General features: G+C 36.1%; 1 protein-coding gene, 1 non-coding gene and 1 pseudogene across 2 annotated transcripts; 2 read left to right on the top strand and 1 right to left on the bottom strand.

Annotated features, from left to right (window-relative positions):
- The first annotated feature begins 4,688 nt into the window (after window positions 1-4,688).
- Window positions 4,689-8,301, top strand: LOC120015524 (annotated as a pseudogene).
- A 2,701-nt stretch (window positions 8,302-11,002) lies between these two features.
- On the bottom strand, window positions 11,003-11,084 carry TRNAS-AGA. Its single transcript has one exon. It is a non-coding gene; the product is annotated as a tRNA-Ser (tRNA).
- A 2,488-nt stretch (window positions 11,085-13,572) lies between these two features.
- LOC120014685 (thermospermine synthase ACAULIS5-like) lies at window positions 13,573-17,044 on the top strand. The gene is made up of 10 exons (XM_038866707.1): window positions 13,573-13,846; window positions 14,811-14,877; window positions 14,979-15,073; window positions 15,203-15,305; window positions 15,425-15,513; window positions 15,885-16,041; window positions 16,178-16,253; window positions 16,340-16,398; window positions 16,486-16,622; window positions 16,720-17,044. Exons 1-10 carry the CDS (start codon window positions 13,698-13,700, stop codon window positions 16,811-16,813), a joined length of 1,026 nt encoding a protein of 341 aa, XP_038722635.1. The 5' UTR covers window positions 13,573-13,697; the 3' UTR covers window positions 16,814-17,044.
- The last annotated feature ends 228 nt before the right edge of the window (window positions 17,045-17,272 follow it).

Here is a 17,272-nt window from a genome sequence, read left to right as displayed (position 1 = left end):
TGAATTTAGTAAACCTTAATTCAACAACAACTATAATTCTTAAAGAAAAAATGTCTATGTATGTCTTAAAGAAGACCTAAACCCTAACAAATTGGCTATATATATATATATATATATAGAGAGAGAGAGAGAGAGAGAGAGAGTTCCCTCTGACTTGATGATTATTTTAAGGAAAACATGCACTATATATCTCCCTTTTTTTAATTACCTTAAACCAACCTAATTAACCCAGAGAGACAGAAAGAGGAAAACAACACATGCATGCATTTGTTTGAATTCAAAAGGGGCAACAATGATAGTGTTGTATATATGTTATTATTGTTTTTTTGATAAGCTGTATATATATGTTATTATGAGTTCGATTTGCAGGTGGTAATGGGTGTGTGGGGGTATGTATGAACATACAGCACTATGAGGGGGAGATGGAATAATTACCAATTGGTGTTTCAAATTTTGAAATCACTTCCAAAAGGAATGAGTAATTGCCTAATGTTGGGTGGGTTTTGCAGAATAACAATACTAGAAATTTCAGTGATAACCATTCCAAAAACTTTTCAACAATGTGTGACATTTCATTAATTGGGTGTGATGATATCATAACAATGAATTCATAAAAAATCACATCCAGTGAACGAATGTCATACACTGTTGGGATGCTTTTGAATGGTTATCACTACGTTCTTTTATCATTTTTGTTGGTGGAATTAAGAGGCAAACTTTTGATTAGTAGAAATGGTCTGAAGCACGTGACTTGACTTGTAGTTGGCAAATCACAATATATATCGCATTATATAAATAATATTCGAATATATATATATATATATATATATATATATATATATATATATGTATATGTATGTGTGTGTGTGTTTACTCTAATAATTTTTTTAAAATAAAGAAGAAGAAGAGGGAATCTCTTACATATTTGAATGGAGACAAACGAAAGAAGCCTTTCACTAAGTACCCACTTTTATTATAACATTATTTAAATTAGCTCGACAAAGCTCAACACTTTAGCTTTGGACAACCCAACTTGCCAGCCTAAACTACGGCTTTGACATCTCTAATCCTTCTCACCCAAGCCCCAAATCCCATGCATGCATGATGCATACTCTTATTTTAATTAATATACCTAATCCCTTTTCTTTTTTTTATTATAATTCCTTTTCCACCAACTTCGGATTACCGATGATTATTTGCTTTTGATTGTGGATTTCAATTTATCAAGCAGCCTAAATTATGTGTTTTAGGTCCGTCAATAACCCTTCAATTGATATAGTTAAGACATATGCTTGAATTGGATGATACCCAAATCAAATTCCAACCCCTACGCCCACTTACCCCTAAATTCTCAAAACATATTGAGTAACATGCCATGAAACTAATTATCTAATCTTTATTATAGAAATTAGAAAGTAAACTATATTAAAATTTCCAACCCGATACACGTCAATAATATTGTCAACTTTGGGTTGTCTGGTTCTCGTGGATACATCAGTCCAGCACGGTTTTGCCTTTTCAGGAGGTCACCTATCCTAATATTACTCTTGCGGAAGCACGCTTAATTGCATGCGGAGTTCTCACGAGATGTTTACCTCTAGAAAAACGCGTTGTTAATGATTAGAAACCAAAATAATCTATATATGTTAACAAAGTAACGTGTACAAGTTGTAGAGCAAATGCAATAGGACATTTTTATTGGGTCAACAAAAACCTAACCTCTATTATACAAAAAATCAAATCAAACACGTATTTCAATAAAATCACATCAGTAAAACATAAATTCTTATACATTATCCCTTCCCATCCAATATGGAGGTCAACAATATTCTATGTCTCCATGTTGTCCCCAAGAAAACTACATCAAAACATAAAATCTCAATACAGTCACATTAACAAAACACATCTCTTAATAGAAGTACATCAATAAAACACGTATTTCAATACAACCACATCAATAAAACATAAAATTCAATACATTTTTGTTATTAATGTGTATGGATTTTGTTCCCCTTTTTGACTTTTGATGTCTGCTCGATCATACTTCGAGACTTTGGTTTTATAATTAATTTGTACGATTCAAAAATAGTACAAGAAGAAAATAAAATAAAATAAGCAGGGGGTTGGTTCGAATTTGTGGAACCAAGCTCACACGTGGAGAATGTCATGTACATTATGGTCATTTTGCACAAGTGTGGAGAAAAGTCTCCGCCGTAACAACAACGGACTTTGGAGCTATTAATGTTTTGTGGTAATTGGGACGACAAATATCAAGGTATTGACCTAATTGAAGTACGTTATTTTGCCATATATATATATATATGACATGAAATTATGTGTTTATTTAATTATGTCATATCTCATTCACGATTCACTTCAATAAGATCAGAAGTGATAGGGATCCCAGTAAAAACTATCTCAATAGTGGATGTGTCATTCTCTAGTTCAATCACAAGATTTCATGGGCCCCTACACTTATATCAATCAAGGGACAAAATCCATTACTGAGATAACTAAGATGTTTTTTACTGGGATCCCTAACATTTTTGAAATAAGACCACTCATTATATACCACCTTCGAGTTTTTTAAACCAACAACATCATACAATTTATCCTTTCTGCATCCAACATTCACCTAAACTCAAGCTATCAAAAATTTCTGGCCAAATAAAATGATAAGTTAGGCTAAAGTCTAGCGTGTAACAGTTTGTCCCTTTACACTAATAACACTTTGTCAGCTTAAGCCAGTACATATTGGCTCGCACAGCTTTGTCTTCAGAGGCCCAACACCAGTCCATATTAGTTTGAGCCGATGAAAAGCGATTGTTACTTGTTAGGAAGTTTGACCAATTATATATTATACTTCACATTTTTTTATCCTGATTGATGTGGGACAAGATGTTTAACCCCTTCGTCACTCAGTAGCTCATCCAGCACTATCAAGCTTGCATTGCAAAGGCTTGTAGCCCCGTCCACTCGAGTCGGGTGTTACATAGCGTGTTGATACAAAGATATTATTCATAGTGAGAATCGAACTCAAAAACTTTCAAATCCGTACAATTTTAACCCAAAAAATTTATAACTAACCTATCACCCATGCATGTAGTTAAGATTTTTTTTATACAACAGTTGTGGTGATGGGGGACATAGTTGGAGGCTTGCCCATGAGGCAAGACTTATTTCCCCTTTCCAACCTCAATATCTCACCCCAAAAAGAAAAAGTGTTATACTTGAGGCTAAAAGCTCCCCAAGTAATGTCAATATCAATGTGTAGAAAATGCCATGGTAGCTGATGAAGAGCTAGTACTATTGCAATCTGACACCTAACACTATCATGGCAGACAAATGGTCTTGACATGTTCCACCACCCTATACATGATCCTTACATACCTACCTAATAATTGTCTACCAAAATCACCACACAAATGCAGCCAGAAAAAACACCGTTTGATTTTCTTTCACACTTGTAAGGAGATATATATCTACACTAAAAAACTACCTTCACCTGAATAACACTATTACTCAATTTTTTTTTTTGTTTCAAAGAGTTACAAAGACTTCACGGGAGTTGCTTTGTCTCCATAGTTTTATGGTGATGATTATCAAGATATGCCAACTTTTTTTTGTATGAAAACGGCGCCGTTGTATTATATTATAGGCCACTTCCAAAATTTCAAAGTGTACAATGATTAAAAGATGGCACCACCACCTTGGACAAGAAATGATAGCGAGACTGCAATTAAATTCGAGGGGCAAAAACGGAAAAGTAATAATGAGTTCATATATAATGGCTAGCATGGCGGTGGTTGTCACATTTTACGTCCCAACATTTTGATATCCTAGTTATTTAACACACATGATTCAAATGAATTCGTTAGATTCACATAGACAACTCAATAGTTAAGATAATTTTGATATTAACTGTGAGATCTCTATCAACTGTTGAGATCCTTATCATAAATATTTTCCGTTATTGTTGTACTATTGCAATGCTTTTTCGACTACATGGATTGTTGACGTAATAATGAGTTCATGACGACTTGTATGGTAGTGGTGGTGACATTTTCCGTCCCAACGTAACACTTTCATATTCAACTTATCTTAATTCTCAACAGCTGAGTTAGAAACACAATATTCAAATGAATTCGCGGATGCCACGATTTCTACATGATACACATAAAATTTCGTTCATATAACTCAAGAGTCGAGATAATTGGGATACCAACTATTCATATTCAGTTCCATATTATAATTGTTTGGGAATGCCGTGTGGTGTTGTGAGTTATAAAACTATGGTGCGGTGCTGTGAGGTGCGTTTGGCGTATCTAAATTACGGTTATATTAGATGACTAATAATATTAATATAAAATCACTTAAGGTTTACATTGTACCTTAATCTAAAATAAAATAATTGACCTAATTTGATTACGTAGGACAATTCAATATATATTGTAAGCGTTTGGGAGTGTTGTGAGGTGTGATGAGGTGCTGTGAGATAAAAAACTTTGGTGCTGTGAGGTGTATTGTACTACCGCAATGCTTTTCAACAACAGAGACGGTTGACGTGGTAACTCCCAAAAATAGATTTTTGTAACGGCGTTATAAGCCGTCAGTTTGTTATATATAGCCCCGCTTATCGTGCCAACTGGACACACTGGATTCAAAGTTTCCATTTCCAACCTACCTCCCTCCCTCCCTCCCTCTCCCTAGTCCCCACTTCCATTTTCTCTCTCTACAAAACAGAGATACGCAGTGTTTAACGGTTGCGTGAACAGGAAGTTTGGGATATTTGCGCTTTTTTTCTTCTTGAGATCACACTAAAATGGTGGAGAAAACAGAACAGCAACAGAAAGATCAGAAAGCCAACGAGAGAGTCGCAGCGGTCCTCCATCTCCTTCGAAAACAGGCCCCTCTCTCCGTCAAACAGGTCTCAGATCTTACGATTCACTTGATTTTCCTCTACAATTTTGAGTTCGTTGTTCACGGATTTTGCGATTGTTGTTGTAATTGCAGGAGAAGTACTGCAGCTACGCTTGTGTGGAGAGGTTTCTGAGATCGAAGGGCGATAATGTGAAGAAAGCTGCGAAGCAACTACGGGCTTGTCTTTCTTGGAGAGAGAGCATAGGCACTGGTACACTCTGCTTCTTCTTCGTCTTCTTGATTCCTTCAAAAGCTTTTGTTTCTCTCTATGCGTTATATTTTTTTTTCTTTTTCTTTTTTGTTTTCTTACGGAAGAATCTTCGCTTTTCTTTTTGGCCTTCTGATCTTTGAATTTTCGAGCGTTAAAGTGAACTCTCTCGATAATCATTGGACTCCACTCACATATTCAAATAAAAAGAAAGAAGAGTAAATTGATATTTTGAATGAATGCAGAGAACTTGATGGCTGATGAATTCTCTGCTGAGCTTGCTGAAGGCGTTGCTTATGTTGCTGGGCACGATGAAGATTCCAGGCCTGTTTTGGTAATTTCAAATCCACAATATCTCCATCTCCTGGCAGTGAAACTAACTCAACAATTTAACTGAAGTTTGTTTTATAACAGATTTTCAGAATCAAACAAGATTATCAGAAATTCCATTCACAAAAACTGTGAGTAACACTCAAAACATACATACATCCATATATATATATGTGTTTGTGTATATCTACATATACGTTGGAAAGGTTGAAGTGATTCGTGTTATTTACTTCAATTTTGTAGGTTCACTCGGTTATTGGTATTTACATTGGAGGTGGCCATTGGAACCATGCCGAAGAGCGTAGAACAGTTGGTTCTTCTCTTTGATGCCAGTAAGTCCACTTCTACTACTTCGAAATGACCATAAAGTCTTAGAGAGAACGTATGAAATATTCAAATTAAGGGGGGTTTTTGGTCATTTTAAGTTACTCTAAGAGCAATTGCAATAGTGATAATTTGCTGGGCCAACAAAATTTTATATTGGGTCCCACTTCTATTACATAAAAAGTCAAGTCAAACACATCTCTCAATACAATCATATCAACAAAACACATCTCCCAATATAACCACATCAACAAAACACAGATTTCTATACATTTTCCTTTCCACCCAACATGGTGGCCAACAAATTCTCATGCCCTTCATGTTCTCCCCAATAAAACTACACCAAAACACAATCTTTCAATATAAAACACATCTCCCAATATAGCCACGTCAGTAAAACACAAAACCCAATACAACCACATCAACAAAACACAAAACCCCATACATATTTGTTGGCCCAGACAAAATAACACCATTGCAAGTGCTCTAAGCACGCCATCGCCATGGGTAGGGGAATAAAATGTAGGTAGCGTAATAAATGAGAGAAAACAAGCACGCAGCTATGTGTCGGAGGCCCGGCAATGACTGAGATATTCTTCAGACAATGTCTGGAGTACCCATTTTGTTGCACATTATTGGTTTAAAATCTAGGGGTATTATGGGGAACTGGGTAGTAAAGCCTAAATTCCCTCCTAGAATTGGTCAACTTCGCTGTCACTTCCTTAAATTATTTGATCCTCTCCACAAGTACACATGATTCTCCTTTTTTCCTTTTTTTCTTTTTTCCCCAGTATTATCCTCTCACAGCTTTTTTGATTCAATAAGTGTTTACTAATGCAGGCCTTTTCAGATCAGCTTCGGCTTTTATGAATTTACTCCTCCCAGCATTGAAAATCGTTGCCGAATATTACCCTGGACGGCTTTACAAGGCTTTTGTCATTGATCCTCCTTCCCTCTTCTCATATATGTGGAAGGTAATCATAATTTAACAATTCACATGCAATTCAAGATTTGCTGCAGGATCAGTGGAGTTTTTTTTAACCCATTTAGCACCCTTTGGTATAATTAAATACCAATATAACATTAGGTCTCAATTTATTACTAAAATAGTAATTCACGTCAGAATTATTGACGTTATTATCTTTTGTGCAATCACGCCTTTGTTGGCGGCGTGATTAGTCACAAATGAATCATGCGAGTTGGTCACGTCAATGTAACTGACATTATTGTGAAACAACAATACTAAACACGCTAATAACACTAATGTGAAGTGCTACTTTGATAATAGATTGAGACTCAAGTGTTATACTAATTAATTATAGAAGAATGTTAAATGGGTAAAAAAAAAAAACTCAGAATCAGTGTGTCATAAATGGTATATGTGTGTTTGTCTGTTTCTAATATGAACAAGTACTGCGGACAAAAAGCTGGTTAAACAGTGTTTAACGAAGCTGAATCTACAGTAGGTTTGTTACTGTTCGACCGACACATTCTCAGTGTTCTTATGTTTATGGTTGTAGGGTGTTCGTCCGTTTGTCGAGCTATCAACGGTGACGATGGTGGTTTCGTCACTTGATTTTGAAGAATCACTGGATTTCAACGACTTTTCTTCTTACCCGCGAGCCTCGTCCCTCCGATTCGATCCGTCGTCGATTAGATCAACGGCCAAGGTTGGCTCCTGCGCATCTTCTCGTTTCTCCTTCACTGTTTCGCACCACTTTGACTCCCTCAAACCGTGGTACCTCACGTTGACTGACACGTCGACAAGTCCTTCTCCGATGGGACCCGCACGTATATCTCCACTCAACGCTCGGTCCTTCTCCTTCGCATCACCAGCTGCGAGGACGCCACGTGGAAACATCAACGGTGGACCACAGTACTCTAGGCTTGCAAGGAAGACGGTGTTTCCATCGACACCATTGCCACAGCGTACCAACGGCTGTGATACAATCAAACCACCTCCACCGCGGACCCCACGGCCGTCGTTCCTCCAATCACCGGCAATGTTTTTCAAGAAAGAGTACCACGTCAGCAGGGCCGAAAAGTCTCCCCACTTGGTGGACTTATCTCCATTGTCTCTCCACATATCAGGCGCCGCCACGTGTCCGTATCTCAACGGTTCTAGAACAACAATTCACCGCCCAGCAAAAAATCGAAGTATATAGGACTCCAATTTATTATTACAAGTTACAACGTCAACTGGTTGTCAATCAAACTGTCCTTGAGGACCATGACATTGTTCTAATAATCTATTTAATTATATATTAATATCTCTAAATCAAATATATGGTCCATATTAATGGTAGAGACTACGTGCGAGGTGGGGTGTGCAGCAATGTCTGATCTTGAGCTTTGTTTCCATGGGAGGAAGATAGCGTGGTCGAAACGGCGAACACGGCATTGTTACAAGAAAACCATAGCGTTGAAAAATCTATGTTTCAATTCGAACTTGGTATTATTTAAATTTTTTTTGGGTGTTTGAAGTTTTTGGGAATTGAGAATCTAAAGATTTGTTTATATTGTTGGACTTTGTTTATAATATGATAAAATTTGAAACTTTGATAATGCATATAATGTATTCTTCTACTTGTATTAGGTTGGAGGATGAATTTTAAATTGTGTTGGTATCAACGATGGCAGTGTTTGGTAGGAATATGTGTCGTGTTTTGTTGCCTGAGAAGTCAAAACTCAAAACCTCAGTTTCTTCTACTAGCGGGAGTGTTCATATTCAAAAGAAGCTTTGACTATTTGGGATGATGAAATTACATGTGATAACTCCTTTCAAAACCAAAAGGTTGTAAGTTTTACTCCCACGTTCAATAATTTCGATATTATTTCTCGCACGAGTTTTGGTCCGATTTTGCATGTCACAAACGTGGAACAAGCTGGTTGGACGACCCTAATTTAGAGTTGGTCTAACTATTTGATGGACATGTTGGGTTGAGAAATTCTCTGTTACAAAAAGAAAAAAGTGTGTTTATATTCAGTGGCAGTCTTAGCGATCTTAGTGTTTGTTGTCTCAGTCAACTATTTCAAATGTTAAGATTGACGCACACGATTTTATATGGATCATGTGAGACCTAATATTTCACATGAATCATGTGCATTCATCTCGACATATAAGGTAGTTAGGATATAAAATATTGGAATACTGAGAGAGAGGGTGCGTTGGGAATTGAAATGTTGTAAGCTCAATCAAACGTGTAGCATTGTCGTGTAACGAGTGTCGTTGAGGTATATATCAAGTTTTGTGTGAAGTGTTGATGACGTTAGAGAATTTGGAGTCTCTGATGTTTGGACACTGTTTGCTTCTTTCTATTCACTGCTCCTCAGATGTGTTGGATATCAAATGTGGACAAACGTAGCCCTGTTTTGAGATCCCAGCCATTGTACTTCTTTGGAGCATTTTCTTTGGTTGCTTGTGAATTTGGATTTCAATGTGGACAAATTAAGGCAGTTTTTTTGCAGTGCCAATGGTGTCATTAGTTATTTGTTGTTTATGGGTTTCAAGGTGTCCATTCCTTTTGGTTTTTTCCCCAGCACAGTAAGGAAGTAAATGCTGCACCAGGTATTACTGTCATCCGCAATGTACCTCTCATTTATTGGTTTTTGGCTCAATTATATGATGTTGAAGTGGAAGATTCATGTGATATTGATAGAAAATGGACATTCTCCCCTTCATAAATGATACAATGATTTGAAGCTTTTGCATTGATTACAGGAGTTTCTACCCTTCAACAACTATGGTAAACCAACAGTACTGTGGTGGCAAAACTTTATCGGACACTAATAGGATGGCAAAATTTTATCCGATCTAGATGATCAAATTTGTTCGTTCCGGATTAAACTGAGTTTGGGCAAATGTTGCAGGTCCGAAATTCAAATCTAAATATAAAATTTTTATCCGGTTTAAAACTAATTTCTAGTCCAACCTCGAAACACAAAAAATTTATCCGGACCCTAATCTGAATTACGTTATTTTTCAATTTACTTGTCTGGATTTAAATCCGTTATGTTTAGTATCTAGATATATAAATATTTTGTAAACACATGATATTATCCAACCCAAAATTGATTTTTTTTTTCATCCTCATACACAATTGTGTTTCATCATAGTCCTTATCAAGAAGATTTCCCGGGTGATGCTAATTGATTTAGGGGCTTTACAATAAGTCTACAATTCACATTTAATGATGGAGAAAGAGTTTAAAAAGTTTTAAAATGATAAAATAAAAATATAGTGTAATGTGACACACTTTTAAATCATTAGATTCAAATTATAAACTCTATAATTTTAAACGAAGTGAGGAACCTTAAATCCGAGGCGGACACTTCATGGCGGATTTGACTAATTGAGCTTCGGCCAGGGAACTTTTTCGAAAGCAATCCATTGTTGAAACAGGAGTAACAGTTCCGTGGACGTCCTCTTGTCTCTGACTTCTGTGGGTATACGTCACGGCCTTTACAGACATATTAATTGGGCCATTTTTTATAAGGGCTTTATTAATTAAACTAGTCCGGCCCAAACGAAGCCCAACAGGCGACCATGAACACTTCCATACCCCAATTTTGAAGGACCCGCTTGGTTTGAATTCCCGGCCAATGATGTAGTCTTAATGGTCCAACTGTTGCAACCATCCTCACCACTAGACTCACATCTGCTCTGACAAGTGACCACCCTTACCAAGCATCGAAATGGCTTTGTGGAACTCCCAATTCGTTGCTTTATATATGTTGGTGCTTGCTTTTGGGTATGTGTTCATGGACAATTGATTGAATTAGAGCGAACTCTTTTGGTGTCAAGAGAGTCTAGTTACTAGTGGGTGGTGATGTTCGTGGCTACTGGCTTGAGATTGCTAAGACATTCAACAATATTGTGTAATAATGAAAGTTTCATTTTGAAGCCATGGCTTTGATCGAAGAAGGCATAGGAGTTCTTTTATATACACACTGTAGACACAAGAATCTACAATCACGTAATGTCGAACGAGACCTTCGATAATCCTACAAAGGGACAGACGGACCGTGAAACTTAGGCTGGACTTCATTTTCCGCCATCACGAATATTTGTATCATTTGTGGGCTGGACTTCATTCACGAATCAAGATGATATCGGACCGGATCTCAGTTCCAGAATCCAACCCAAAAGCCCAACCCAATTAATTATCTGCGCCCAAAAGGCCGTCAGCAAAAATGTGGTAAAAAGTAAAACAACTAATTCGTGAGCGGCAGGATTCGAACCTGCGCGGGCGAAGCCCACATGATTTCTAGTCATGCCCGATAACCACTCCGGCACGCCCACCATATTTATTCATTGTTCCCAAAGAAACAAACTGGAGTTCACTGCTCATGTTTTTATGTTTAAATCTTGGGAGACATGAGAGAGCACGGGGAGTTCATCAAAAGCTTGATATTTCTCGTTTAGTTCATTTTACATAAGTTTTATTAAATTAAAAGGGCAAATAATGTTTAGGTAATTAAACAATAAAGTAGAGAGTGGATGAATTTAGAATCTCGAAAATGGGTTTGGACAAAGATATTGGGACCAATCCATCATCATTAACTTTCCCAAGAACAAGGGGTGGGTGAATATCCATCATCATTCACATTGTGTCTTCATATCATAGCAAGTCTTGCATGAGCAACAACACAATCTTTCCAAAGTGACCCCAATGTCTACCAATTGGTCTCTTCCAAGTCCCAACCACATCATGCTGATGCCACTACTACCTCACAACACTGAAAAAAAAAACAGCCTATCTAAATGGGTCCACCTGAAACCCCACCAAGATATGATCAGAAGTTGACACGTGGCAAAAAAGCCAAAAACATATATGTATAATAATAATAGATAAAATGGAAGTCTTATTGCTGCCCTTGCCCTTGTGGTCAGAGGTGGCAAAACTTCGTTTAGTCCGAATGATCGAATTTGTCTGACTTGAATTAAATAAGTTTGGATATAAGTTATAAGTTCAAAATCTAAGTCCAAAAATAAAAATTTTGTCCGGTTTAAAATCTGGTATGGGTCCAAAAACAGAAAAATCTTGTCCGATTTACTTGTCCGGACCCTAATTTAAATTAGATTATTATCTGATTTACTTGTCCGGATTTAAACCAATCCAGATATGGTCAATTAAGTACGTCCGAAATCCAATTCGGGTCAAAATCTGGACATGTAAATGTTTCATAAACAAGTGTTGTTGTCCGATCCGAAACCAATTTTTTTTCCTACCCCTACTTGTAGTGGTTTTTATTATGGTGGGGTTGAAATTTGAGAGTTTAAAGTAATTTTATTTTAAAAAATTTAATTTGTTGGGAGAATAGAGAGTGCATGTTGTGTGGGATATGGTAGTGATGGTGTTGGTGATGGTGATTATTATGATGATGAGTGCGCCTGAGGCATATACAGCACGCCCCTCCATCTTTATAATAAAACCAAAAGAGAATATATATCTATGGATGATGATGGTTCCCACGGCACGCCTCTCCAACCAAGATTTGGTTCTCATGTTTTTTTGAAGAAAACAATAAACCACAATTTTCTGTATTTGTCGATCACCCTTTAATATATATATATATATATATATATATATATATATATATATATCCTTTCCTTTACTTGGCTTCGTTTGATGTTTGAACACTTCATCATCATATCATATATATGTTCTGGTGATCCTCATGTGCATGCATGCCACATGACCCTTTCATACATGCCATATACGTCCAGGGGCGGATTTATCAAGCCCACCATCAAATTTGAGAAAATTAACACAAACATACTACTCAATACTCAAACTCCAAAATAAATCATAAGAAGTTCAGAATGTTAAAACGAGACAAACGAGTATCTCATTTTTCTCCTCCTCTCTTGCAAGTTCATCGCGTTTCTGTTCACTAGTTGTCGGCGTCGTGATTTCACAAAACGTCAAACAGGAGGTGGTGAGCGACAATGAGCCAAACTGTCAATTGTCAAAAACCTCAAATCAACTTTCAATTATTACTACTGGTATTCTACACATTTTTTTTTTAATTTTTTTTAGTGTTGTCTTCAATAATTTTGAAAACATAATTAATAAATAACTTTAAAAAAATCGGGGACGCCGTCCCAGATCCCAGCATGACTTTGTCCCCTGAAATAAAATCCTCCATACGTATAATGCAAATGTCACAAACTCACATTGGATTAAATTTTGTAAAATTTACAATCATAAATGAGTGATTGAAAAGAATATTGTTTAAATATTAGAATCTTAGCCAAACAATATATCAAATTGGATATATTACAACATACTAATATTTAAGGTCATTGACGAATTTGAATACCTAAATTCATCCTATGCACGTCCACACCCCATTGGATATTTTTGCAAGTAATCTAGCTCATACATACGTAAAGCATTTATTTTGTTAATTCTATCTTATCATATATATATATAGTCTTCTCATGCACATGGAAAAGATTGTAACGTATGTGCATGACATATATATCATATATATATCTAGATTTTTTAAAAACTTTTAGATGACGACGCACCGCTAGAACTACAAGAGCAAATCAACTTAAGAAACTTACACTTTTCTTATTCTCTTATTCATATATTTATCTATTTATTTTATAATTTGCGATAATCGATGAGGATATTTGATTTGAGCTCTCATTTTCATATATAGTACACCCACATCGATAGATTTCCTCCTAACCTTCTTCCATACCTAAACCAAATCATAGTCCTTTTCGATTCCTCAGCCACCACCACCACCACCATATATATATATATATATATATATATACACACAAACATTATATATTGGTGCAGCCACCACAATCTCTCCATAACTCTCTCCATTTGTGTTTCTTTTTTCCTCTCTCTCTCTCTCTCTAGCTCTATTGTGTTTAAAGTGTTTAAGAGAAATGGGAGAGATTTCTTGCACTAATGGGATCAACAATTGGAGTGAAGCAAATGGCAAGGGCCATAGTAGTACACTAAATGGTTACAGGAAGAGTTGCTGGTATGAGGAGGAGATTGAAGAGAACTTGAGATGGTCTTTTGCTCTCAATAGGTATATATTTATCTCGTATTCAATCTTACATGCCTCTATATCATATGATATATATCATCATCTGTGTTTTATTATTGTTTGATCCTAGAAAGTCAAAAATATTTTCTTTCCTTTTATACATATATTATGACCCATATATTAAATATAGATGGATATGAATAGCCAAATAGGACAAATCTGTGTTATTTCGGTACATCTCGATATTGTCCGATGTTAAGTCCGGTGTTGTCCAGTGTTTGTTCTTCGGTTTTATATTTCCTCTGCTAGTATTTTATAAATTTCTAAGCTGCTAATGTGACGTTAGGTGTAACGTTTGTTATTATGTAATGAAGTGTTGGGTTTAAACCCTTTATAAAAAAAAAGGACAAATCTTGATGTAGAAACCTAGGTGTCACAGTTCAAACTATAGAAAAAACAATTCATATATAAAATTTAAAAAAAGACCCTTTAATGTTTTAGGTCTTTTTCCATGATTTTGCCTTGATTAGTGGCAGTGTTTGTGTTAATCAAGTCATTATCTTGTTTTCCATTAGTTATGTCTCTATATTTTGTATGTAAAGTTAGTGAGAATATTCATGGACAATTTGATATGAAATTTCAAGAAAGAAGCAAAAAGAGAAACTTTTTAATTTTTTATTGGATAAGACAATATAAAGTCCTAGCTGTTCTCTACTTAGGTTAGAAATACCAAAATGATACGTGTCCATAATTTTGATATCCATAAGTGTCCATAATCTAGGTGGCATGAAGAGAAATGTTATGGACATTAAAATTATGGACATGTAGTGCTTCCGTTAGAAATATTGTCAAGATTTGGTTCTCTTTTTTGCACCACATGAGTGAACCCACAGATTGAATGCAGTTAGAGATGGAGATGGTTTTCTTTAAAAGCGAAACCTTGGTCATAGAAAAGACAGACAAGGTTTAATAAAATATTGAGTCCACTTTTGTGTGTTGGCTGCAGTATATTGCATACAGGAGAAACTCAGTATCAGGACATTGCACTGTTGGACACTAAGCCCTTTGGAAAGGTATTTAATAATTAAAAATTTGAGAAACTAATTAAATATTTTTAATTAATTGTTTTGCTTATTGTGATTGGAAGCATTTCTTTGTTTTGTCTGATATATAGGCTCTAGTCATTGATGGGAAGCTTCAAAGTGCTGAGGTTGATGAGTTTATCTACCATGAATCTCTGGTTCATCCAGCTCTTCTCCATCATTCAAAGTACATTTCACTATGTATTATATAATTCCCTCGTTATTTATCCTTACCATGCCAGCTGCTGCCTTTGTATTCAATTGAATAATTATGAGTTGATTAATTTGGTTTTTTTTTAATAAAAAAAAATTGTAGTCCAAAAACCATATTTATAATGGGAGGAGGAGAAGGTTCAACTGCAAGAGAAATACTGAGACATAAGACAGTAGACAAGGTTGTCATGTGTGACATTGATGAGGTAGATTAATTTTAGTTTTCTTCTTTAATCAAAGAATTATTATTATTATTATTATTATTATTGTATACATTAATGAAAAAAGTATAATAGCTTGCTAACAAATGTTTATGTATATGCAGGAGGTGGTGGAGTTCTGCAGGTCATACTTGGTTGTGAACAGAGAAGCTTTCTGTGATCCAAGACTACAACTTGTCATCAATGATGCCAGGTTTAATTAAACATCACTTCACAATCCTTACCATTGTTGTTGTTATGTATTTATTGTATTTGTGGTTCTTATCACCACTTAGCGATAGTATAGCTAGTTATCTATCCGAAATTAATGCGTAAAGAATCTCGTCTGAAGTCGAGAGTTCGATTCTAAGCTAATGCAATTATTTCCATGTGGTTTATGTTGGGTCTCGACCCAACTAACCTATCAGGCGGGTTGGTGAGTGTTTAGCCAAATCGTCCAGCTCGAATTGGGGTTTAGTTGGTTGTCCAAAAGACACGCATGTTGAGTTGCTCTCTATTACCAAAAAAAGTTTTTTTTTTTTATCACAAATTTTATTGTTTTTTTGTGTGTTGTTTATGTGTCAGGGCTGAACTAGAGAACAAAGAAGAGTCCTATGATGTGATAATAGGTGACCTTGCAGACCCAATAGAGGGAGGCCCATGCTACAAACTCTACACCAAATCATTCTATGAGTCCATTGTTAAGCCCAGACTCAACCCAGGTGGCATCTTTGTTACACAGGTATCTCTCTCTACTCTCTACTCTCTAGTCTCTGCTTGTGCGGTCTCAATGTCTGTTTTGTTTTCTTTCCTTATTTTCATTTCTTCGGGGACCAGAGAATGAATTTACCAACCAATGTTCTTTTCAAACTTTATAGGCAGGACCAGCTGGGATTTTCAGCCACACTGAGGTTTTCTCTTGCATTAACAATACCCTTAGGCAGGTTTTCAAATGTAAGTAAAGTTGTTTAGTTTGCTTTTATTATGTTACTCTTTTTTTTCCCCCATAGTGAAATAAGAATCACTCTGTTTTTGTGCAGATGTTGTGCCTTATTCAGCTCATATTCCTTCATTTGCTGACACTTGGGGATGGGTCATGGTGTGTATAATGACCATATATCACAACTTCATTTGTGTTTAATTAGACTTGTATTGTCTGAATGTTTTGTCGGAAAACTAATGACAGGCATCGGACACCCCATTCACACTGAGTGCTGATGAAATAGACCTCAGAATGAAGCAAAGAATCAAGGGAGAGAACAAGTACTTTGATGGGAAGACTTTTACATCAGTCTCTACCTTGAGCAAAGCCGTTCGGAGATCGTAAGGCTAAACCTAATCAGTTCTCCAAGCACTTCTAATCAATTACTTTAATATCATTCAATCAGTAATAGTTGATTGAGAACTGGTTTATTTGCAGACTGGACAATGAAACTCACGTGTACACAGAAGGAACAGCAAAGTTCATATATGGATATGGACATGCCAGTGCTTACAAACACAATCAAGCTTGATGCTGGAGTGGAAGAAAGGAAGCCAAAGACCTATTAAGACTGAAAATGAAACATATAATCTTTTAAGAAAATTTCTTCTGTTTTCAATTAATTACCTTTATGCATGGGATAGGGTTTATGTATTCTCTTCTCTCTTTTGCTTGTGTAGCTTCCTCATGAATGGTGCAATATGATGCAAAATGTATGGGCCTTGGTTCTGGTTTTAAGACAAGAAAATTTTATTCATTACTGTATTTAGACCCTATGGGTCCTTGGATCATCAAAAAAGCCCATTTAGTAATTAGTGATCAAATCCATTTGCATGACAATGGGCTTTGTTAGCGCTTCAATTTCCAATACTAGTCAGGCCCATAAGGAGGCATTAATTACTCTCGTTGAAACAATGATACAAATTACTTACTCTCAATAATGCGTTCCTTAATGGCGATCTTCACGAAGGGGTCTACATGACCTCTCCCC

The sequence above is a fragment of the Tripterygium wilfordii genome, chromosome 14 (assembly GCF_013401445.1).
Source record: "Tripterygium wilfordii isolate XIE 37 chromosome 14, ASM1340144v1, whole genome shotgun sequence".
In the NCBI taxonomy this organism is placed as follows: domain Eukaryota; kingdom Viridiplantae; phylum Streptophyta; class Magnoliopsida; order Celastrales; family Celastraceae; genus Tripterygium; species Tripterygium wilfordii.
The sequence above is the reverse complement of the archived record's forward strand: the minus strand, read 5'-3'. Positions and strand labels throughout refer to the sequence as shown.